Here is a 25,936-nt window from a genome sequence, read left to right on the forward strand (position 1 = left end):
TACACAAAGTGCTGGGGACAGAAGCGCAGTGGGAGACGGATAAATGGCTCACTCCAAAAGTGCCCAAACACAACAGATTACATATTAACTTACTAAATATCAGTACTCTCCACGTTTAAACAACATGCAGACATTTAAATGCCTTTAAATCTCATGTTTAGCTGTTTTTCTGTTGTTTTTAGAGATAAAGGTCATTCCAGAAATAATTGTTGACTAATCGACTAGGGGTGTCACGATTTTTTATTGAAATCGATCGAAATTGTGTCATGGTCTGGAGCCTCGAAGTCAAAACGAGGATGGACGATCCCTCCCTCTAAGCTACGCAAATGGTGCAGCACACTGTAGCGACGCCGCGGACATTGTGACTGCTGAAAGAGCAGCTCTTTCTCCAGAGAATGTGGACATTCTCATCTTCTTAAAGAAAAACTTAAAGAAAATATAAAAATAACAGTTGTTTTGTCTAGCCTCAAATATGTTAATAGTTTTGGTACCTTAAGGAGCATCTTTCTCTCAGATAAAGTTAATAATATATCTTTATTAAAGAAAAAACTTCTCATTCTCAGGGACCCAAAAAGTCTTAGTCTTATTGTTTATGTTTAACTGTTATATTAGGATAGAGTTCAGTTTGTTAAGGCTCTAATTGTTCTATTATTTTGTACCTGACTGTTCCTGTATTTTTTATTATTTATTTTGTTATGTTGCACATTGCTGTTTTAATAGTGCACACTGCTGCTACCAAAAAAAAGCCACTAGATGGCATTACATATATATCTTAATTAAATTATTTTAATGTGGTGTATTACAGATCACTTGTATCACTTTGCATCACTTATATCAAGTCCACCTTTTGAAAAAATATATTGTAAATTTGATGAATCAAACCAATGACTGACCATAGACTAATCTAAAACTGGCATAGGCCTCTCTGCTGTAAAAAAAAGAAAAGAAAATCGAGAATCGAATCGAATCGTGACCCTAAAATCGGAAATAAAATCGAATCGAGGATTTAGAGAATTGTGACACCCCTGTAATCGACTAATCGAAAAAATAATCAGCAGTTTACTTGACTACCAATATAATCATTAGTTGCAGCCCCAGTGTTTATGTTAAATTGCGATTACTCCATTTCGCAAGTCGCATTCAGACATCTTATCGTTTTAAGCTGTGATCAAGCTTTTTATGGTTCTATAAGGGTGGAGAGTATCAGGGGTCGGGGTTCTCTGGGTTTGAGACGGTGGAGCAGAAATCTGAGAGGATGGAGGAGGAGGAGGAGGAGGAGGTCTTTCAAGGTTTCCTAAAGTCCCAAGTGGCTCAACAGAAGATCAATTGTTGCCCTGACAACCATCCCAGTAGTGAGGAATGGCAGATGGGTAATGGGAAGCTGACTGACCATAGGGGTGCTGGTTCTGACAGGATCCTGTTACTGCAGGTTGTTTTTTTTTAGCTGTAAAGAGATTTGACATGCACAAACTGAGGCCGAGCTGTACAGCACACCCTGTCCTCCACTTTCAGTCCTGCAGCATCCCTCTCCATCTCTCTCTTCTTCTGTTCTTTAGTTTTAGGGAGTTTTATCACTTGTTTTTAATATATGATTCTGTATTCTGGGCTCGTGTGGGGGACGAGTGAAACTTTCTTTGAGCTGTGGATTGATTGCGTAAATCCATAAGTCTCTTTTCTGAGTAAATAATTGCTGTTTGCTGTTGTTTTTCAATCTTGTTAATCTAATAAAAAACACTCCTACAGTGAGGTACAGCAGCAGGAGCTCCTCAGATAAAGTGTTCTTATTTTTCTCCAGGCAGCACAGAGCAAGATGAGTGTTTGGATCCACAGAGCTGAGTTACTGACACTCCAGTGCATTTATAACATCCAGCTTGTTATGCTAACTGGCTAGCGTTAGCTAGCGAGCTGTACCTGCTTATTTGGCAGTGCTGTTTCAATACAGGCAAAGGAGATGTGTGTAAAACAACAAGAACACCTAAAGAAAAAAGCCAGTATTGATATAGTTTCACACAACTCACAACACAACACACAAAAGTGGGCGGGGCAAATTTATTGGTACTCTCAACTTAATATCTGGTTCGTCCTTCTGTCCACGTCCAGGGAGGTTAGAAACATAAAGATCTCAGCAGATAGATTTTTAGTCTTGCAATTTTTTTTTTATATTTTTACACAATTTTGGTTCTAAAGTTCTCGCACAGTTCTGTTCTCTTCTTTTTTGTTTACACAATGCAAGATTCAAGAGTCAACTTCTCTTCTTTTAACTGTTTTTGTTCTATATATATATACCCACACCTGTTACCTACCACAGGTGAGTTTTAACAAGCATCGCATGCTTAAAACAAAGTTATTTACCCACAATTTTGTTCCAAAACACACAAAGGAAATAAACTGTATTACAAAATTTTATTTTTCTGGGAGAGATACTTTAATTTTCTTGAAAAATTGAAAGTTTTTCTATACTTTCGGCCATGACTGTATAATTACATTTTGCTAACCGTGCATTTATTATTTTATTTGCATTTAAATATGCATTCATAACCATTTGATAAATGATTAAGAAGCTCCAGCACTGGTTGGGGGTATGATGGGTAGCTCCTCACAGCAGCAGGTTTATCCGTCGCATCCAGAGCTATTTAATCTTTAATGCTAAAACACAGTCAGACCTACACACTTCCCAAATCACGTGACCCTCCTGTATCTCATATTTGCATGCACAATGCACCACGCGACTGGCACTCACAGCCAGGCCACTGCACGTACTGTACGCCGGCTTATGCAATAATAATAATACTACAGTTGAATCCAGTGAATAATTGACGCCGTATTTACGTTCATGCTAGTCCTGGGCTCTACTGTAACTGGTGGTCAAATTAGAGTCTAGAGTCTAATCTCACATAAAGCTCTGGAAAAAAATGAGAGCACTTAAAAATGATGAGTTTGTTTGATTTTACCAAATTGAAAACCTCTGGAATATAATCAAGAGGAAGATGGATGATCACAAGCCATCAAACCACCAAACTGAACTGCTTGAATTTTTACACCAGGAGTAAAGCAGCATAAAGTTATCCAAAAGCAGTGTGTAAGACTGGTGGAGGAGAACATGATGCCAAGATGCATAAAAAAAAAATTAAGTGATCATTTCAGTTTCTGAATCAGTTTCTCTGATTTTGCTATTTATAGGTTTATGTTTAAGTAAAATTAACATTGTTGTTTTATTTTATAAACTACAGGTAACATTTTCTTCCAAGTTCCAAATAAAAATAGTTAATTAGAGCATTTTTTGCATAAAAAATGGAGAGCTTTTAGACCTCAAATAATGCGAAGAAAATAAGTTCATTTTCATAAAGTTTTAAGAGTTCAGAAATTAATATTTGGTGGAATAACCCTGGTTGGTTTTTAATCACAGTTTTCTTTATACACCTTGGCATCATGTTCTCCTCCACCAGTCTTACACACTGCTTTTGGATAACTTTATGCTGCTTTACTCCTGGTGCAAAAATTCAAGCAGTTCAGTTTGGTGGTTTGATGGTTTGTGATCATCCATCTTCCTCTTGATTTTATTCCAGAGGTTTTTAATTTGGTAAAATAAAAAACTTGTAATTTTTAAGTGCTCTCTTGTTTTAGTTTGACAAAAGCAAAAATGAAAAAATGAATTATCGGTTGCACCTCCAGCCGGTGTTTCTGAAACAGAGCGTGGAAATTGGAGCGCGCTCAGGCTGGCGCGTGTCCAGCGTACAGTTTATCTAACACTCTCGTCCGTGAGCCGCGCAGACGTGAGTCGATTGTGAGTCATGTGTTTGTGGGATGAGCGGGACGGATGGTTTGTGACAGCGACGGTTGCGTGAATCCCGTGGCCGGTTGCCAGGCGACCTCTGGTGACGGACAGGGCGGAGAATCGACCTGTGGTGATGGGTGACCTTCTGTCTCTGGAGGAAGTGTCGCGCTCCTGTCAATGCTCTGGCCCCGCCCCCTCTCCGCGGCTACGGCAGTACTGCTGCCGGTGCAGCGTCTCTTCCCGCGCTGTAATTGGTTAGAGGATAATAACAGTCATGAGTATAATGCCAATAGCTGATAATTAATAGAGTCTAATAACGGTGGAGAGAGAGAGGCACGGTCTGCTTAATTAGTGAAGGCGGTTTACGTTTCAGCGGAGGGTTCAGGGGGACGCCACGGTGCAGGGCGTGGAGGCCGGCGGCACGGAGGCGAGAGGGGTTATTTGAGAACACGTGGTTATGCGGTTCTTTGCCAGGGTTGCCATCTCTGGTAATAAAATTAGGCTCTGAATTAGACTCAGTGTTCTTCCAGCTGGCCCATATTGCTCCTATAACTCTATTATCCTCTCCATCACATCGACTGGAAGAGAAATTTAAAGCAGGGGTTCAGCTCCATTCCAACTCATCCATATAAATCTCTTTCTCTCTCTCTCTGTCTAAGAGCTTCAAAAATCCTGCCGCTACCTCCTCCCATCCTCTGTTACCTGATTGATAAGTTCATGAACCAGATAAAGCAGTAATACAGACTCTGTTCTCTCTATTGTCTGGTAGTGATTCATCTTACTTTCTCAGGGGGTTCTGGGGTAATTTTCGCTTTTATGGGTGTTTTTATCCTCTGTGATTTTATTCCTGTCCAGAACGACCATGTACGTGTTTTTTTTTTTTTCTCAGACATCCTCTGTAGGGAAAATTACAGGCTGAATTTTCTACTGTTTTTCTCTGAACTCTGTGGTCCTTCGGTAATTTTACTCCTATGCAGACTGACATCTAAGTTTCGTCTCCTCACCTTTAATAAAATAGCTATTTTTCCACTGCCGCACACCGTAATTACACTTTGGGTGAGCCACGGTTTCCACGGAGATCCATGTAAAAATACAACAGCGAGTGGAAATGGAGGAGCTACTGAACTGCGATGTCAAGTGAACGAGAAAGCCAAAAAAAAAAGCTAACTGATCCTCCTGTTTTTTCAATTACAGTCTTGATGCAGAAGTTTTATCACTTAGTAAAAGTGTGAATTATTATTATTAAAAATCTTTAACCTCTTAGCGCACTGTTTATTCTTTCCATTAAATTGGAATAAATACGCTTGCACTCTTGATGCGGTTTGTTTGAACATGTGTTTTGTTAAGCTGTTCAGGTGCAGATTAACTTGATTATTACTCCCGTTTTCCTTGTGTGAAACCAAACCAGAACCCGAACCAAACCCAAGAAATACCCAAACCAAATCCGGACCAAACTAAACCAATCCAACGCCGTCTTCATGTGGTTTGGTAATGGATTTTTTTGCACTTACAGTTTTCTTTTTGTGAAATCAACCCAAATCAGGCCAAGACACACCAAACCTGAACCTGAACCAAACTCAAACGAAGCTAATCCAAGCCAAAGCCAAACCAATCAAAAAAACCAAGCCAATCCAAACCCAAACCAAACACAACCAAACCAAATCTGAACCTTACAAAACCAATCTAAACCCAAACCAAATCAAAACCGTCTTCACAAGTAAACCAAACCCAACTTAACAAAAAAAACGCAAAACTAAACCAAACCAAACCCTAACCAAACTAAACTAAACCAAACCCGAACTAAACTAAACCAAACCCAACTAAACCAAAACACGAACTAAACTAAACCAAACCCTAACCAAACCAAACCAAACCCGAACTAAACTAAACCAAACCCGAACTAAACTAAACCAAACCCTAACCAAACCAAACCAAACCCGAACTAAACTAAACCAAACCCGAACTCAACTAAACCAAACCCAACTAAACCCAAACACGAACTAAATAAAGCCGGAACTAAACCAAACCAAAACCCTAACTAAACCAAACCAAACCCTAACTAAACTAAACCAAACCCAAATTAAATTAAACCGGAACTAAACCAAACCAAAACCCTGACTAAACTAAACCAAACCCGAATTAAATTAAACCGGAACTAAACCAGTCCAAACTAAACTGGAACTAAACCAATCCAAACCCGAATTAAACCAAGCCCAAACTAAACCAAAGCCAAGAGAAAAACTCAAGTTAACGAACCTGTTAAATGATTCAGACCTGCTTAACAAGCTGGATGTGTAAAAACACCCTGTAATCTCCAAAATTACTAAAAAGCTAGTAGTTCTTAGTTGTCTTATTTGTAAAGTTGAATTGGGGAAGTAATAATTATTAAAATGTAAAGATCACTTAATACAGTAGTATGACCTTTCACCCTGAAGCTAAAATCCCAAATCCCCACCCTAATCTGATTGAGTTTGGTAATTTGACGGTTTGTAATTTGATGAGTATCCAGATCAGTAAATCTGATGTTATTAGAGAATGTGTGTTTCTGAAGGGGTTGAGGTGGATCTGACGGCAGTGGATTCTCGAGGGTATTGTGTCGCAGTCCCCGGCGGTGTGAAGCAGTCGTATATTAAAGGTCTGAAAAGCCTCAGGGAGTTAGAGGGCGACCTCCGTTACTCTGGAAAGCCATTTCCACAATTGATTTCTACAAGCTTCCTGCCAAACGAGAATGAATCAGCTGCTGAGAACGAAAAGCTAAAATTAATATTCAGATCAGCTTGTGAATTTACTTACTCTCTCTCTCTCTGTCTGAGTTTGACATTGAAGGTCGAGATTCCTTTTTAGTTGCCAAAGTAAAAGGTGTCCCGAAGCTGAGAGTGATTAAAGCGTCCCAGAAGAACGTCCAATCTCCAAACGAGCACATGCTGGCGTAGTGCATACCAAGGCGGCGAAAATGGTGCATGCTAATTGTGCTACGCTATGGTGCATAGTTTGGGAAATGTTCTGTACTCACTGAAAACTGTTATATTAAATATTAACTTCTATTAAATTCAGTGTTTTTTCATTATTTTTAAATATTCTGCGTAGAAAGTTAATACTAAAGTCATTTAAACTCTGAAAAAAAAACTTTTGCTTAGATGATCAGTTTAACAATTTTTTGCTGTTTTTTCTTAGTAAGTTTTATGACTTAGAATCACCTGGAATTTAGGTTCAGTAAACAGCTGTGCTGAACTCCTCAAGAGTTATTACTTGAGTTGGTACAGAGTTAGTATACAGTAAATAGCTCTATTAGTAATGTTCTAATCCAGATTATGAAAAGCAACAACTACTCAACTAAGGTAATAACATTTTAAATGACTTTAAAACTCTCATTCCATTGTTTTTTCATTTATTCATTTTAAAACATCTAGTTGTGCAAAAAAAGTGCCCTGGTGATCCGCTATAACACTGCTTTAGTCCAGTGGAGGAGTGGGCCGGGGGGGGGAACGATAGTGTCATATCAGTGTCATATGTTACTTTATAATATGTGTAATAATGCCCTGCTAAGTGCAGTTCAGACACTGACCTAGTCTTAGAGTCTCTGTAAAACAACAAATCCACCGGAGATCCTATTTAAACCTATAGTTACTTACACACAGAGATGGGTAGAGTCCAGGTCCAGGCCCAGTTTTAACTAGTGTAAGTAGAAACTGATCTAAACATCTAAACACCTACCTAGCTCAGTTGTACTTGGCTGGTGGTGTTTTTCCTCCATAGACCATTCTAACCATTTGTTTCTTAGCTCTGAATTACTGGGTAAAGTATATAAACACTGATGTGTTATTCGCACAAATAACACAGGAATGAACTGCATGCTGTTCCTAGCGCTGTTAGTTATCTCCTATCTGACGAGACGGCGTCGCTGACCGACTTCAGCTCTGTCTGTGGGCGGTCCCAAGCCAAGGTGGGGGGGCCATGAATACTAATTCACCGGTTGACGTAGACACGGTGCTTTTTTTTCGCTTTTCCCGCCCCTCCACCTACGCTAAAGTAGTAGTGATTGGATCTCTTTCAAACTGCTCCCTTCCTTTCACAAAACACTTTCACAAAACACTTTCGTCTCGAAAATGTCAGTTGATTTCTTCATCGCTTTCATTTGTTTTTTTTTGCAGTTTTTATTTAGTTATCGTCTCGTTTTCGTCTTTTTGTTTGTTCCTAAGCTCTGAATCACTGTGTAAAGCATATTAAATTCTGATGTTATTCGCACAAATAACACAGGAATGAACTGCATGCTGTTCCTAGCGCTGTTAGCTCCCATCTTTTTTTGTTCTTTTTTTGCTGTTTTTATTTAGTTTCATTTTCGTCTTGGAAAAAAAGCTTCGTTGACGAAAACTATGACGTAAATTATTCGTCAGCGAAATTAACGCTGATATTGAGGTACTTTTCCAGTATCTTTAGACCGTGCTACACTATCCACTGATCTCACCGCAGTAGATGTGGTGTTGTCTCAGATCTCCAGCAGATAATTTTTCTATGAGTAATCCTCCACTGTCATCGACCTGGATATGAGGAGCCGAGGCTGTATCTCCACAGTCGATACGGACCCTCTGTTCGATCATATTTCACGTCCATTACGCTTTCTGCCGCGGAGGCGTTTCGGCGCTGCAGCTGGACGAGAGCCCCGATCGGCATCGTTTTACACCTCGTCATGCTCGGATAGTGCAGGCGGAGTGGGTCATACTGCAGCTTTCTCAGATCTGTGTGGGATTCCCCCTCTCGCGCATGCTTTCTCTCTCCGCTGGAACAGACACTTCCAGAGAGGAAGAGAAAACCGCAACAAGGAAAAAGAGGGAACGTCTGTTTTCCTCTTCTTCTTCTTCAGCACAAAGCACATCATCCCGCCTTGTTTTTGGGTGATTGAGCTCGATACCAAAACCTGTCATGCTACAGGGGCTTACGATTCAATACATTACGAAATATTGTGATACTGTAAGCAAGCCGATATATCGCATTAAATTATTCTTTTTTTTTTAGATCAAATTTGGGGAAATTGCTGTATTTTTATTAATGATTTGCTTTTAATCGCTGGATAATGAGCTGTGGTTGTTGCTATGGTGTTGCAAAGTGGTAGGTGAGGTGTCTGAGGTGGTTGCTATGGTGTTGCTAAGTGGTCGTTAGGGTGTTTATGGTATACGTAGGGGTTGGAATGGTGTCTCATCTACAGTGTGCTGTCTAGTGGTTGGGGTTTAGGCATAAAAACATTTTGTAAATCTGAACTAATAATTATGTATTATAAATTAATTAGTTAAAGTATTCTGTATTTTTGAGAATGGATAGTAGCATAATACTATGATACTTCAAAGTTTTTATATCTTATACACTCTTAAGTGTGTGTGTGGGGGGGTGCTAGTGAATGTGTGTGTGCTAGTGAATGTGTGTGTGTGTGTGCTAGTGAATGTGTGTGTGTGTGTGCTAGTGAATGTGTGTGTGTGTGTGTGTGTGCTAGTGAATGTGTGTGTGTGTGTGTGCTAGTGAATGTGTGTGTGTGTGTGCTAGTGAATGTGTGTGTGTGTGTGCTAGTGAATGTGTGTGTGTGTGTGTGTGCTAGTGAATGTGTGTGTGTGTGTGTGCTTGTGAATGTGTGTGTGTGTGTGTGTGTGTGTGCTAGTGAATGTGTGTGTGTGTGCTAGTGAATGTGTGTGTGTGCTAGTGAATGTGTGTGTGTGTGTGTGTGCTAGTGAATGTGTGTGTGTGTGTGTGCTAGTGAATGTGTGTGTGTGTGTGTGCTAGTGAATGTGTGTGTGTGTGTGTGCTAGTGAATGTGTGTGTGTGTGTGTGCTAGTGAATGTGTGTGTGTGCTAGTGAATGTGTGTGTGTGTGTGCTAGTGAATGTGTGTGTGTGTGTGCTAGTGAATGTGTGTGTGTGTGTGTGTGTGTGCTAGTGAATGTGTGTGTGTGTGTGTGTGCTAGTGAATGTGTGTGAGTGTGTGTGCTAGTGAATGTGTGTGTGTGCTAGTGAATGTGTGTGTGTGTGTGCTAGTGAATGTGTGTGTGTGTGTGCTAGTGAATGTGTGTGTGTGTGTGTGTGTGTGTGTGCTAGTGAATGTGTGTGTGTGTGTGTGTGCTAGTGAATGTGTGTGTGTGTGCTAGTGAATGTGTGTGTGTGTGCTAGTGAATGTGTGTGTGTGTGTGCTAGTGAATGTGTGTGTGTGTGTGTGTGTGTGTGTGCTAGTGAATGTGTGTGTGTGTGTGTGTGCTAGTGAATGTGTGTGTGTGTGCTAGTGAATGTGTGTGTGTGTGCTGGTGAATGTGTGTGTGCTGGTGAATGTGTGTCTGCTGGTGAATGTGTGTGTGCTGGTGAATGTGTGTGTGTGCGTGCTAGTGAATGTGTGTGTGCGTGCTAGTGAATGTGTGTGTGTGTGTGCTAGTGAATGTGTGTGTGTGTGTGCTAGTGAATGTGTGTGTGTGTGCTAGTGAATGTGTGTGTGTGTGTGTGTGCTAGTGAATGTGTGTGTGTGTGTGTGTGTGTGTGCTAGTGAATGTGTGTGTGCTAGTGAATGTGTGTGTGCTAGTGAATGTGTGTGTGTGTGTGCTAGTGAATGTGTGTGTGTGTGCTAGTGAATGTGTGTGTGTGTGTGCTAGTGAATGTGTGTGTGTGTGTGTGTGCTAGTGAATGTGTGTGTGTGTGCTAGTGAATGTGTGTGTGTGTGTGTGTGTGTGTGTGCTAGTGAATGTGTGTGTGCTAGTGAATGTGTGTGTGCTAGTGAATGTGTGTGTGTGTGTGCTAGTGAATGTGTGTGTGTGTGCTAGTGAATGTGTGTGTGTGTGTGCTAGTGAATGTGTGTGTGTGTGCTAGTGAATGTGTGTGTGTGTGTGCTAGTGAATGTGTGTGTGTGTGTGCTAGTGAATGTGTGTGTGTGTGCTAGTGAATGTGTGTGTGTGTGTGCTAGTGAATGTGTGTGTGTGTGTGTGTGCTAGTGAATGTGTGTGTGTGTGTGCTAGTGAATGTGTGTGTGTGTGTGCTAGTGAATGTGTGTGTGTGTGTGCTAGTGAATGTGTGTGTGTGTGTGTGCTAGTGAATGTGTGTGTGTGTGTGCTAGTGAATGTGTGTGTGTGTGTGCTAGTGAATGTGTGTGTGTGTGTGTGCTAGTGAATGTGTATGTGTGTGTGTGCTAGTGAATGTGTGTGTGTGTGTGCTAGTGAATGTGTGTGTGTGTGTGCTAGTGAATGTGTATGTGTGTGTGTGCTAGTGAATGTGTGTGTGTGTGTGCTAGTGAATGTGTATGTGTGTGTGTGCTAGTGAATGTGTGTGTGTGTGTGCTAGTGAATGTGTGTGTGTGTGTGCTAGTGAATGTGTGTGTGTGCTAGTGAATGTGTGTGTGTGTGTGTGTGTGTGTGCTTGTGAATGTGTGTGTGTGCTAGTGAATGTGTGTGAGTGTGTGTGCTAGTGAATGTGTGTGTGTGCTAGTGAATGTGTGTGTGTGTGTGTGCTAGTGAATGTGTGTGTGTGTGCTGGTGAATGTGTGTGAGTGTGTGTGCTAGTGAATGTGTGTGTGCTAGTGAATGTGTGTGTGTGCTAGTGAATGTGTGTGAGTGTGTGTGCTAGTGAATGTGTGTGTGTGCTAGTGAATGTGTGTGTGTGTGTGCTAGTGAATGTGTGTGTGTGTGTGTGCTAGTGAATGTGTGTGTGTGTGTGTGTGCTAGTGAATGTGTGTGTGTGTGCTAGTGAATGTGTGTGTGTGTGCTAGTGAATGTGTGTGTGTGTGTGTGCTAGTGAATGTGTGTGTGTGTGTGCTAGTGAATGTGTGTGTGTGTGCTAGTGAATGTGTGTGTGCTAGTGAATGTGTGTGTGTGTGTGTGCTAGTGAATGTGTGTGTGTGTGTGCTAGTGAATGTGTGTGTGTGTGCTAGTGAATGTGTGTGTGTGTGTGTGTGTGTGCTAGTGAATGTGTGTGTGTGTGTGTGTGTGCTAGTGAATGTGTGTGTGTGTGTGTGTGTGCTTGTGAATGTGTGTGTGTGTGTGTGTGTGTGCTTGTGAATGTGTGTGTGTGTGTGCTAGTGAATGTGTGTGTGTGTGCTAGTGAATGTGTGTGTGTGTGCTAGTGAATGTGTGTGTGTGTGTGCTAGTGAATGTGTGTGTGTGTATGCTAGTGAATGTGTGTGTGCTAGTGAATGTGTGTGTGTGTGCTAGTGAATGTGTGTGTGTGTGTGCTAGTGAATGTGTGTGTGTGTGTGCTAGTGAATGTGTGTGTGTGTGTGTGTGCTAGTGAATGTGTGTGTGTGTGTGCTAGTGAATGTGTGTGTGTGTGCTAGTGAATGTGTGTGTGTGTGTGTGCTAGTGAATGTGTGTGTGTGCTAGTGAATGTGTGAGTGTGTGTGTGTGCTAGTGAATGTGTGTGTGTGTGTGCTAGTGAATGTGTGTGTGTGTGTGCTAGTGAATGTGTGTGTGTGTGTGTGTGCTAGTGAATGTGTGTGTGTGTGTGTGTGCGCTAGTGAATGTGTGTGTGTGTGCTAGTGAATGTGTGTGTGTGTGCTAGTGAATGTGTGTGTGTGTGCTAGTGAATGTGTGTGTGTGTGCTGGTGAATGTGTGTGAGTGTGTGTGCTAGTGAATGTGTGTGTGTGTGCTGGTGAATGTGTGTGTGTGTGCTGGTGAATGTGTGTGAGTGTGTGTGCTAGTGAATGTGTGTGTGTGTGCTAGTGAATGTGTGCGTGCGTGCTAGTGAATGTGTGTGTGTGCGTGCTAGTGAATGTGTGTGTGTGTGTTTGCTAGTGAATGTGTGTGTGTGTGTGCTAGTGAATGTGTGTGTGTGTGTGCTAGTGAATGTGTGTGCGTGCGTGCTAGTGAATGTGTGTGTGTGTGTGCTAGTGAATGTGTGTGTGTGTGCTAGTGAATGTGTGTGTGTGTGTGCTAGTGAATGTGTGTGTGTGTGCTAGTGAATGTGTGTGTGTGTGTGCTAGTGAATGTGTGTGTGTGCGTGCTAGTGAATGTGTGTGTGTGTGTGCTAGTGAATGTGTGTGTGTGTGTGCTAGTGAATGTGTGTGTGTGTGCTAGTGAATGTGTGTGTGTGTGCTAGTGAATGTGTGCGTGTGTGCTAGTGAATGTGTGCGTGTGTGCTAGTGAATGTGTGTGTGTGTGTGCTAGTGAATGTGTGTGTGTGTGTGCTAGTGAATGTGTGTGTGTGTGTGCTAGTGAATGTGTGTGTGTGTGTGCTAGTGAATGTGTGTGTGTGTGCTAGTGAATGTGTGTGTGTGCGCTAGTGAATGTGTGTGTGTGCGCTAGTGAATGTGTGTGTGTGCGCTAGTGAATGTGTGTGTGTGTGTGCTGGTGAATGTGTGTGTGTGTGCTGGTGAATGTGTGTGTGTGTGTGTGCTAGTGAATGTGTGTGTGTGTGCTAGTGAATGTGTGTGTGTGTGTGCTAGTGAATGTGTGTGTGTGTGCTGGGGAATGTGTGTGAGTGTGTGTGCTAGTGAATGTGTGTGTGTGTGCTAGTGAATGTGTGTGTGTGTGCTAGTGAATGTGTGTGTGTGTGCTAGTGAATGTGTGAGTGTGTGTGCTGGTGAATGTGTGTGAGTGTGTGTGCTAGTGAATGTGTGTGAGTGTGTGTGCTAGTGAATGTGTGTGTGTGTGCTAGTGAATGTGTGTGTGTGTGCTAGTGAATGTGTGTGTGTGTGTGCTAGTGAATGTGTGTGTGTGTGTGCTAGTGAATGTGTGTGTGTGTGTGCTAGTGAATGTGTGTGTGTGTGCTAGTGAATGTGTGTGTGTGTGCTAGTGAGTGTGTGTGTGTTAGTGAATGTGTGTGGTGTGGGGTGCTAGTGTGTGTGTGTGTGTGTGTGTGTGTGTGTGTGCTAGTGAATGTGTGTGTGTGCTAGTGAATGTGTGTGTGTGTGTGTGTGTGTGCTAGTGAATGTGTGTGTGTGTGCTAGTGAATGTGTGTGTGTGTGCTAGTGAGTGTGTGTGTGTTAGTGAATGTGTGTGGTGTGGGGTGCTAGTGTGTGTGTGTGTGTGTGTGCTAGTGAATGTGTGTGTGTGCTAGTGAATGTGTGTGTGTGTGTGTGTGTGTGTGCTAGTGAATGTGTGTGTGTGTGCTAGTGAATGTGTGTGTGTGTGTGCTAGTGAATGTGTGTGTGTGTGTGCTAGTGAATGTGTGTGTGTGTGCTAGTGAATGTGTGTGTGTGTGTGCTAGTGAATGTGTGTGTGTGTGTGCTAGTGAATGTGTGTGTGTGTGTGTGTGTGCTAGTGAGTGTGTGTGTGTGCTAGTGAATGTGTGTGTGTTAGTGAATGTGTGAGTTGTGGGGTGCTAGTGTGTGTGTGTGTGTGTGTGTGTGTGTGTGTGTGTGGTGGGGGGGGGTGTAACATCTCTCAGTATATGCTACATAAAGGCTTTACAAAATCAGGACTATTGTTCAGTACTGTAGGTTAGTGTACACACACCAAGGTTATAATAGTTTTGGATTTTTATTTATAGTTTAGTTTTATTTCGTTGTGACTTTTTTTTCTGTAACTTAGTTAGTTTTAATTAGTTTTTAGAGCATTTTTGCTAGTTTTTATTAGTTATTATTATTTTTTTAATGCTTAGTTTTAGTTAGTTTTAATTAGTTCTAGTATCAGTTTTAGTTTTTTCATACTTTGTGCCATTTATCAGGTGCAGGATTCAAAAAGGTCAGAGAAAGTATTGTGAAATAAAAACTCAACAAAAGATACCATTTAAAAAATGTATTCAATTACTGTTGAACAACAGTCCACAAAATGTCAGCCTTAAGTGCAAAATATGTGTAATACTGCTCCTGAAAACAACCAGCAGACTAAGCACACATATGAACATAAAAATATAAACTTATTAATGAGACTTGCATCAGGAAGCTCAATCTGAGAAAAATAAACTCAAAAACTTAGCTTTTTGACCAAAATTACAAACTCAATAATACATTACAAAGTGGAATGCCAATAACTAGATGCAGGTACAACTTTTGGGGATATCAGTGCAGTAGAAGTAACCTTGCTTGTTGTATTTAACATCAAAAAGTGAACAGACAGAGAGAGATAAATTGGTATACTTCAGTCAATCAACAATTTCTTGTTGATCTTGAGGAAAACACGCTGCTCCAAAGATGTGGTTGTTCTGTTTCTCAGGCCAGATGACAACAGACCACACACAGAGAATATGCGCTCCACAAAGGCTTGTGAGGCAGGGGCACTAACCAGATCCAGTGCCACAGGTGCAAGTTTTGGATAGACAGCCTCCTTTGATCTCCAAAACTGCAGTGGTGTCTCATTAAAGACACTGTTTTATGTCATCAACATACTTCTTCATTTCGGTCAAGAGGCTGTCAGTCCCATCAGGTTGATTTGTCAATGACACATTGACCTCCATACGAGATGCAAGGAAGCGGTATTTCTGGAGGACAGTAGGAGGGGAGTCTACTGCATTTTGAGTGGCAGGGACATCCTGAGGAGCAGTAGCTGGGTTGTACTGAGCTGCCAGTGTCTCTACTAAAGACTGTGCTGCCCTCCTCAGTGGCACCATGTCTGGTGTTTGAAGAATCAGCGAAACACTTGGATCCAATAGGCAGGCTGCTGCTGGGGTAGCATCAAAGTGTGGGGAATCCGGGCTAAGAATGGCAGCAAAACGTTCTCGTAAGGACTTCAGCAGCACTTGCGCTAACTGCTTCCCAGCAGCAGTAGTTGTCAGAAGGTGTGCCTCAAGGTTGAGCAGGCATGGCACCACGTGTGAGAGTGACTGGCTGTCCCCCTGAAGCTGGTCTGTGTGAATGGCAAAGGGATCAAGGAGCTTGACCAGGTTTTCTATCTTAGCCCAATCGCTTGTAAGAAGTGTGTCCATGCCCAACTCCTCAAGTACTTGGTTTAGTTCAGTTCTGATCTCCAGCAGTCTTATCAGCATATCCAAAGTGCTGTTCCAGCGTGTGCTACAATCTCGGACCAGAGTTTTGCCACACTTTTTGATTATTGCTTCATTTGCTACTGACGATTTCCTCACAGCATGTACCAGCTTTCTTGCTCTTGATATGAGCACATCAGCATTTGGGTGCTTGATGGCATCTTTCAGGGTGAGCTGAAGGGTGTGGGCCAGGCATGGCATCCTCTGGAACTTGCTGTTCTCACCATCATCTGGCAGGTTAAGTTCTAAGCAAAGTATACAGAGAGACCCAACAAACACTTAGATTAATTATTATAATCAAATATAAAACACACAAAAAATAGTAGTTTAATAAGAATGCCAATTATTTCCACAGGATAACATGTTTAACATTTCATATAGTATCATTGTAATAAATCTCAATGTTAGATATAAAATCATGATATGACAATTATCAATGTGAAAATTGTACATTTTATATTTTAACAGTAAATCACTTGGGTCCGACATTTAAAAGCATTTAATAGGCTTATAGCAGTATGACAATGGCAATATGTTAACATCATAAGAGCTTTAAACTGTAAAATTAAAGTAAATAAAACAAAGGGCCCACCTTTTTACATTAGGCAAAAGGTTGCTGTATATAAACGACAGCAAAAAAAAAATCAAGTACGTGATTTCCGTCTTTTTTAAACTTAATGGGATTAATATCAATTAAAGCTTTCAGTATACCATTGTGATATTTTATATCCAAATAAAAAAAATTAATAAGACAACTAGCCATATAGAAACACTCACCCAGGTTTCCAGTCTCTCCAATCTCCTCCTCCTCGTCAGTCTCCTCCTCGTCAGTCTCCTCGGATTCTGATTCGACCCACAGTTCATCCAGGCCATCTCCAGCACCTCCTGGCTGAGCCCGTGATCCATCTGGGGACTCCTTACTTTGTTTTTGGCTTCTATCCCTAAGCAGCCGCACAGCTTTGACTATGTTGGAGCCGTTATCTGTCACAATGAGCAGCACCTTGTCATCTCCTATACCCCATGCCTCTAATGTCTCACCAATGCAGCGAGCAATGCACTCCCCGGTGTGTGGGTGCTCTATTCGGTGTAGGTTAAGCAGAGCATGATGAACCTGGCCTCTGGGTGGATGATAAAAACATGCTGACACACCCATGAAAGATGCAGTTAATCCTCTCTTGCTCCAACCATCTACACAGAGGGTCAGCTTCCTTGCGTCCTTTATGATCTCCTTCAGTTTGTGCTTTGCCTTTTCCATTTTCGCACCAATAAGGTTATTCACTCTTGCAGCACCGGGTGACTTGAATTTTGGTTCAAGCGAAACGGTAAACTTTTTGAAGGCAATCAAGTCACACAGTCGTGTGGACATCCCAGTCTCAATAAACATATTTACTAATGCATCTTCTCGTTTGCAGTGTTCCTGCGTATTAACTAACCAGCAGCTTTGTCGACGCTGAAAGCAGTCCATTATTGTTGTTTCCTTACCGGAGCTGCCGGGCTGGGATGTGGATTCTCTTCCAGCGAAGCTACTCAGAGAGGCTAGCTTGTCTAGGTACTCACAATTAGCCTTCTTGTGCGAGCTTCGCAAATGGACCTTGAGATTCGTGGGGTTCTTCCCCTTGAGAAGTACACCACATATTTTGTCGCCGGTTTCCACTACGAGACACTTGCTCTTGTCTTTCTCGCAGTCATATTCAAAGAAATCCCATATTGGACTCTGACGCTTTCTCCCAACTTTTGCTGTGGCCATATTGCGGCGAACTAACGTTGTGAGCACAAGGTAAACAAGTGCTGTGCGGTGCCGGCAACTAAAACGGCTCGAGTGGAAACAATCAAGTCCATATCAGTCCATAATATACGGCAGCGTATAAATAAACTGATTAACACGAAAACGAAGGGCATTCTCTCTATAATTTTAGTACGTTTTAGTTAGTTTTATAAACTCTCAATACAGTTCTAGTTAGTTACCGTTTTTTTATTTTAATTACAGTTTTTATTTATTTCAGTTAACGAAAATGTTTTTTCACTTTCAGTTTTCGTTATTTCGTTCGTTTTCGTTTACGATAATAACCCTGACACACACACACACCACACACCACACCACACTGTAACACACACACACACACACACACCACACACCACACACACTTAGCCACTCCAGGAGGTAGGTGGAGGATGCTATAGTGCACTGTGGGGGGAGCTCTGTGCTGTCTCTTTTGCAGCACGCCTAGTGCATTTAGAGAGTGTGTGTGTGTGTGTGTGTGTGTGTGAGCGAGAGCGAGAGAGAGAGTGTGTGTGAGAGAGTGAGAGAGAGCGGGAGAGAGAGATACGCAGGCCCAGTGCAGGCTGCTGCTGCTGCTGCCTGACATTTCCACACCCAGAGGAAACAGCAGCAGCAGAAAGAGGACAGAGAGAAAGAGGGAGCGAGGGATATACAGAGAGAGAGAGAGAGAGAGAGAGAGAGAGAGAGAGAGAAAGATACACAGCGAGAGAGAGAAAGAGAAAGATGCAGAAAGAGGATGGCTAAGGAATACTCTCATCACCACACTGGATGGATGTATGCTAAGAAGGAGGAGTAGGAGACTAAGAAGGTAGATCTCTTTCTTTTTCTCTCTCTCTCTCTCTTTTCTCCCTCTCCCTCTCTCTCTCTCCCTCTCTCCCTCTCTCTCTCTCTCTCTCTCTCCATCTCCCTCTCTCTCTCTCTCCCTCTCTCTCTTTTCTGTAGCGTGTGTTTCTCTGTATTGTGAGCTCTTGCTTGTGAAAGCTGCAGAAGTGATTCTGTGCACTGGCAGCATGTGTGCAGCCTGGAGCCTCCCAGTCTCTCTCTGTCTCTCTCTGTCTCTCTCTCTCTCTCTCTCTCTCTCTCTCTCTCTCTATCTATTTCTCTATTTCTTGCTGTTTAGTTATGAAGCAGAGGATGAGAAGCTCACTATTCTGTTCAGATCGCACTTGATTCTGCTTGGCTGCGCTTTACTCACTAGTTTTAGTGTGTTTTTTCACACCAGCACTGTTTAATCTGGTTTAATCAGAATCTGGTTTAATCAGATTCTGGTTTAATCAGATTCTGGTTGGTTTGCACTCTTGGTGCGGTTCGTTTGGGCAGGTGTGAAAACCAACTGGTTCTGTTTTTGGTGAGAACGTGATCCAACTTCGATACGATCTGAATATCAAATATACTCACTCTGTTACATATACTGTTTGAGCTAAATGGTGAGCTGTTCAGGTGCAGTTTAATCTGATTTATTACTCTGATAATTATTACTGCAGCTATTTAACTAAAGCTAATCTCCAATCTCTGCTGCTGTTCCATGCTAAACTACACTGAGATACTGCGTGCACTAATCTGTAAGACAAAATCTTCTTCTTGTATTTACTTTATTAGCCCCACCCCACACAGCTCTGATCAATATAAGGAGAGAATGTGACCTGACTGTCAAATACAGCTCTGGAAAAAAATAAGACAGCACTTCAGTTTCTGAATCAATTTTACTATTTATAGGTTTATGTTTGAGTAAAATGAACATTGTTGTTTTATTCTATAAACTACAGACAACATTTCTCCCAAATTCCAAATACAAATATTAGAGCAATTTAGAGCATTTATTTACAGAAAATGAGAAATGGCTGGAATAACAAAGCTTTCAGACCTCAAATAATGCAAAGAAAACAAGTTCATATTCATATTCAAGTTTTAAGAGTTCAGAAATAATCAATATTTGGTGGAATAACTCTGGTTTGCATCATGTTCTCCTCCTCCACCAGTCTTACACACTGCTTTTGGATAACTTTATGCTGCTTTACTCCTGGTGCACAAATTCAAGCAGTTCAGTTTGGTTTGATGGCTTGTGATCATCCATCTTTCTCTTTGGTAAAATCAAAGAAACTTATCATTTTTACGTGTTTTCCAGAGTTGTATATACTCCTCGTATACTGTTTGAGCTAAACTGCTGTTCAGGTGCAGTTTAACCTGATTTATATATATCTTTTTTACGATTTATGAAATATCGTACCATATCACCCACACCTAATTATCACATCAGGGTACTACTTTTTTACTTTTTTTTTCTTTTAGGAAAAGAAAAAAAATCACTGTTCTCATTTTCCATTATATATCTACTATGGACAGATTATATCTGTCTCTTATCATTTATTTTACTTTAATCCTGGATATATGGAGATATTTGGAGTGCATCATTAATATTATTAGTATCATGACTGATCATTCTGGATCATTGACTTCTGCAAATTCTACAAATCTGATAAAAATCTTGTGTTTTTTTTATATCTCAGTTAGGGGTGTGCCATATCATATTGTATGCTATATAGGGGTGGGCGATATGGCTCTAAAATAATATCACGATATTTCAGGGTATTTTTGCGATAACGATATACTTGGCGATATAGGAAAACTAAAATATAATGAGGAATATATAATAATATATAATATAATAGGAATATAGTATAACAGAATAACAGTATAATCATAATGTGGCAAAATAAATAATATAGCATAAAATAATATAATGCAGCAAATAATATTGCAGAATATTTAGTGCATGCATATAAACTGCAAACTAAAATAATTATACAATAAATACACCTAAAGCTTCACAGTAAATAATAGACTACTTTTAAGACAGAACAGCCCTATTATCACGATATGGATTTTTAATATCATGATATTTCTGTGTCATGATATATTGTATACGATATAATATTGCCCACCCCTAATGCTATAATAAAATCATTTTTTTATTTTGTTGCAGTAGTGTATTCTTGATGTAATTGTTTTAATTCAGTGTTTTGTCATTCAGAGTATCATTGTCACAAAAATACCGTTAATTATTGTGATATTATTTTAGAGCCATATCGCCCACCTCTATTACTAAGTGAGAAATGAGGAAAATTGATCACCGTGCATCAGATTGGATCTTCTGCGTGAATTTGCGGTAGTATTGCCGGTGCACGTGCGTTGCATTGCTTCGTGAGACTCTTCGGCTCCTGATTTGCCGTCTGAGAGACGAGACTCGTCACCGTTATCTGTTTGGTTGTCATGGTTACGGAGGAATCCCACTCCAGTGAGTGTATCTGTCTTCTTAATCCGGATCCATATGCTCTGACTGGGTGATCAGATGCTTGGGAAAGGCCTGAGTGTGCACACTGACTGACGGTGTTAATGCAGCGTGTTTGAGGCCTGTTCACACCTGGTATTTCCATGCATCCTAAAATGCATAGCTGTTCACACTTCAGGTCCTATCTCACTCCCAGCTCAAGGTGCGTTGTGATGCTCATTGCTATCTTACACCCCACCAACAGTCTGTTTTTACACCTTTATCTTGCCTCGTTTAAATAGCAACAGTGCTTCTAAATACTGTATTTTTCACACAATAAGGCGCGATTAAAATCCTTCAATTTTTCAAAAAATCGACAGTGTGCCTTATGTATGATTATCCAATCAAGTAATCGAGTACTCTACTTAAAAAATCGAATTGATTAATCGAGTAATCGGATAAAACATATCGTCGCTGTCCTATTAAAAAACACGTATCTGCATTTTTTGTGGATTTTTAGTTTACTACATAATTTAGACAGACAAACTGTCCTTTATACTGTGCCAAAATCTTGTGATGAACGGACCAATAGAAACTCAAACTCAAACTCAAAATGACCTGAAATAAACTCTTTTTACATTGACTTCCATTGAAAGTTTAAAAGGTTTTTTCTCTCTCCTATAAAGTTGCTGTATTGGAGATAAGTGTTTTTCATTGGACAGCGAGGATATTTGCTTGCCTAAAGAGCAGTTAATAATGAATGACCAATTGGTTTAATTTTTAAATTCACAACATACATTTCCACATTGCAAACACGAATAGAAGTAGAAACGAATAGAAATAAAACAATACCACAAGTAATAATTTAATAATTAATATAAAAAAAAAATAAGTTAAATTATTTCAACTTAGGATTTCTTGTATTAAATATAGGGCATTAATCAATAATAAAGGCATAAACATTGGCTTTATGTTGTGCGTTTTAGCTAAATGACAATACAGTAAGTTCATGGCCAGCTATCTTTAACATGTATTTATTTATAATCTCCACAGCGCTTTGTTTACTGATTACATAAAGCCTGTACTGCACAGATATACTCACTGGAACACAGAATTTTCTCACTATATTTGCTTTCTCGCTCCCGCACACACAACTCTGACCAATCAGAGGAGACTCTGATGTGCTTGTGTGGTTTATTGGTGCATATTTTTGTGCGCAGGTTTGTGCCTGTGTGAAAACAAACCAAACGGGGAGAAACTGAAGATGAACTGATCTAGATCATAGAAACTTTCACAACTACAGGTGTGAAAATGTCCTTTTATACTCAGGAAATGAATCTCTAATTCTGCTTTGCCATGGCTTTCTGCATTCAGTGTAGGTACAGTACCTAGCATTATAGTTATATATATATATATATATATATATATATATATATATATATATATATATATATATATATATATATATATATATGAAGAGTTTGATTCCAAAACGCGATAAACGCCATTTTAAAAAAAAATTAGTTAGAGCCAGAATCAGAATGTTATGTGAACACTCTTGAAAAGCCAATATTCAATTTTCATCAAAACGCCACACCCGCCGTGTAATACTGCCCTGCTTTCTCTCTTTCTTTCCAAAACGCAACAAACGCCAGTCTTGATTTCCCGCAGAACGCCACATCTCCCCTCATCCAATCACAGGGCAGCATTCCACAAGCTATCTAATGTAAACATCATAGCACGTGCCCTGTTGAGCCGGCCGGCATATACATTATACTACACCACACTACAGCACAGTACAGCACATGAATGTAACGTGATTTTGGGGATTTTATAGTCTTAATGTTGTTCGTTAATGAAATTTTGCACTTTTTCGAAAAGAAATGTTTTGAAATTTGTGTTTTTAGGCCCAATGGTCAAACTATTATATTCAGATGTACAATTTACTGTTATTTATTATTGCATTTTGCACATTTTCAGTAAAAAAAAACAATTCTATTGATGCCAAAGGATATATAAGACATTTTGAAAAAAAAAAAAAAACATGGCATGGATTTATTGCGTTTTGCAAAAAAACGAATTATTTTTAAAAATAAATCTTTAAATATTAAAATCTTGATTAGATTTTTTTGTGTTATTTTAACCTTAGTATGGTATTTGATAGTTTAAAACAGAAAACGGTGGTTTTCAGCCTACCACTTTCTTGCTAAAGAAAACCCTTTTTTACTCAAATTGATAAAAATGGATTTATAGCGTTTTGGAACCAAACTCTTCATATATATATATATATAGTTTAAGGCCTTGTTCTCTGTGCTGCTCCTCCATAAAGTTCTCACTATTCTGCTGTTGTATTCTACTCTGTTCCTTCACTTGGTGAGAACAGTGTTCAGTGGGCTAAATCGACTGTACCATAATCCCCTGCTAACAGCGTCCTCAGCGCTCACGGTTTTGTCAGATCGATTTGCTGGACGTCTCGGCCGTGGAGAAGAACACCTCTAAAGCAGAGCAGCTCTGTGATGGAAACGGGCAGATGTGTCTTTACAAAGACAAAAGCTGAGATTTACGGCGCCGTAAAGACAGAGCTGCAGCAGATGGATGGAGGAGATGAGATGTAGAGTCGTGAACAGAAAAACAAACACTGTTTCATTAACTGTTGCATTACAGTGCTGAATTTAACACTTCCCCACATAACATATAACATACAGTCCCACTCACTACAGAGTTAAACATACTTTACCACTAATTATCTGTAAAATATTATTATTTATTTATTCAAATTTAAGAATGGAAATCAGATTTATTTAACTTTAAATAAACAATGTATTGCGAGAGGGGGCACCGAAACAGGCACTCAGTCCCTATTTATCACTATAGAGGGCACTTTAGGGGGGCGGTTGCCCCCTGTTCCCCCCTGTCTACAGTATGTAACACTCATTAGTGTTCATTTTTTTTATTTATATGTTATATCTATTTGTCTGTCTGTCTGTCTATCCATCCTCCTTTTTCTCTCTCTCTCTCCCTCTCTCCCTCTCTCTCCATCTTTCTTTCTCTTTTATTCTCTATTCTATCTATCTTTTATTCTCCTCTCCGCTCTCTTTCTATCTATAAATCTCTCTCCCTCTCTCTCACTTTCTTTCTCTCTATCTATTCTTCTCTCTGTACATAACTTTCCTTTTTCTTTTTCTCTCCCCACTCTATCTATCCCTCCCTCTCTCTCTCTCCCTCTCTCTCTCTGTAATTCTCTCTTATTCCCTGTCTATCCCTCTCTTTCTCTCTCTGTCTATAACTCTCTCTCTCCCTCTTCCGCTCTTTCTCTCTCTATCTGTCCTTCTCTCTGTCTATAACTTTGTTTTTTCTTTTAGCCCCCCCTCTCTCTATCCCTCTCTGTCTCTCTCTGTTCCTCTCTCACTCTCTATCCCTCTCTCGCCTCTCTCTGTCTCTCTCTCTGCATTTCTCTCTCTTTCTCTCTCTATTTTTTACTCTCTAACCCTCTCTCTTTCTTTTTCTATCTATAACTCTCTCTCTATCCCTCTCTTGCTTTCTCTCTCTCTGTCCCTCTCTTTCTCTCTCTATGTATCCTTCTCTCTTTATATAACTTTTTTTTCTTTCAATCTTCTGTCTCTCTCTGTCCCTCTGTTTCTCTCTATATATGTCTCTCTATCTTTAACTCTCTCTCTCTCTCTCTCTCTCTCTCTCTCTCTCTGCATGTGGGCGACTGATCTCTCTCAGACAGTGGGGAAGTCAGTGTGTTAATAGTAGCTGTTTTCTGGATCTCCCTCGTTCCTCTCCTCCTCCTCTTCTCCTCCCTCTCTTCTCCACTGGGCTGAGTTGTGTCTGGTTTTGGGCCGGCGGTTCTGAAAGCTCGGCCCGTCTCCCAGCGGCGTCTCTCTCTCTCGAGATTACAGCTAAAACTCTCCTAATGTGGAAGAGAGACGCCTCTGATTAATCCTGATGTTTCTGATTAGATGAAGACCGAGCTTCTTAAAGGAATACTGTTCTGAGTGATGCTAAGGAGCGACCAATGTGATCTTAACTTATCTTTTTATTAGTCAGCATTAAAATATCTGTTAAGTCTTTATATGTGTAACTAGGCCTGGACAATATTTCGATATCGGTATTTATCGCGATAAGAAATGTTTCAATAACGGTGATATCATTTTTGTGACATATCGATATGTATTATTTACAGACAGGCGTTTTTTAGCGGCGTCAGTTCACTGCAGCGCTGAACATAGCCGGGCTACGTCAGTGCGCAATCATACAGGCACGTAGCCAGATAGGCTAGGCTAGGCTAGACCTGGGTCGCCTCCTCTCCGCTCCGCACCTAAAATCTCCCGCGATGAAACGAAACCGATTTTAACCGAGCGGATCTCGGCTGCGCTCCGCTCCTCTCCGCTCCGCACCTAAAACCTCCCGCGATGAAACGAAACCGTTTTTAGATGAAGAATGAGCGGATAGTTGAGGGAGGCAGGTCTAATTCAGTGGTTCGACTTGAGCTTGCTCCAAATTGTTCTGGAGAGTGGAGCCGACAGTACTACAGTAATACATCCGTTCCTCCACCTCAAGCAGATTCACTACACACAATATCTTCCTTATTCTGGCTAAAACACTTTTGTAGTTTATGTTTTAGTTAAGTTATTTATAGTTTATATAGGTTTGTTTATTTGACAGGGATATCATGTTCCCTTTATATTTATGAAGGCTTTTTGTATTCCCTATTCTGGTTGAAGCACTTTTGTTTTGATCTGTTAAATATGTTTACAAAAGAATAAGAAGCTCTTCCTCTGTTGTAATGTAAAGTTATTTATATTGGTAATATGTATATAAATTATAGGTTTATGTTTGACAGGAATGTCATGTTTTTATTTTGCTACATGCAAATAAAAGTGAGCATTGATTTATTCTGATCATTTTTATTTATAAAGTATTATACAGTTTTTTGTGAGAGGAGGCTTTAAAGACTGAAATTAAAATTTCAGACATTAGTGTACAGATTTCCATTGCAGGGGTTCTTAGCAGTTTTTCTGAGGCCTTCAAAGTATTTATATCGATATCGAAATTATATCGTATCGACCGAAATTAAGGAATATATCGTGATATATATTTTGGCCATATCGTCCAGCACTATATTTAACTACCCATATTACTTATTTATCCCGTAATCATAATGTGGTGTATACAGACACATTACATGACTAAACTGAGAAAGTTGTAGTGAGAGGTAAAAATATTAAAAG

General features: G+C 40.4%; 2 protein-coding genes across 6 annotated transcripts in view; one reads left to right on the forward strand and one right to left on the reverse strand.

Moving 5' to 3' along the window:
• The window catches only part of rimbp2a (RIMS binding protein 2a), a 169,941-nt gene that overhangs the window by 28,419 nt on the left and 115,586 nt on the right, over positions 1-25,936 (forward strand). The window lies entirely within an intron of this gene.
• LOC125782495 (uncharacterized) lies at positions 14,454-17,731 on the reverse strand. The gene is made up of 2 exons (XM_049466751.1): positions 16,429-17,731; positions 14,454-15,896 (listed from the first exon to the last, which is right to left on the reverse strand). Exons 1-2 carry the CDS (start codon positions 17,396-17,398, stop codon positions 15,028-15,030), a joined length of 1,839 nt encoding a protein of 612 aa, XP_049322708.1. The 5' UTR covers positions 17,399-17,731; the 3' UTR covers positions 14,454-15,027.

Source organism: Astyanax mexicanus, chromosome 17 (genome assembly GCF_023375975.1).
Source record: "Astyanax mexicanus isolate ESR-SI-001 chromosome 17, AstMex3_surface, whole genome shotgun sequence".
Taxonomy (NCBI): domain Eukaryota; kingdom Metazoa; phylum Chordata; class Actinopteri; order Characiformes; family Acestrorhamphidae; genus Astyanax; species Astyanax mexicanus.

Excerpts from the sequence above, each read along its gene's own strand:
- LOC125782495 (XM_049466751.1), bottom strand. The coding sequence starts at position 17,398 with ATGGCCACAGCAAAAGTTGGGAGAAAGCGTCAGAGTCCAATATGGGAT. Across the intron at positions 15,897-16,428 it reads TGGAGAGACTGGAAACCTGG|AACTTAACCTGCCAGATGAT; the intron begins GTGAGTGTTTCT and ends TACTTTGCTTAG.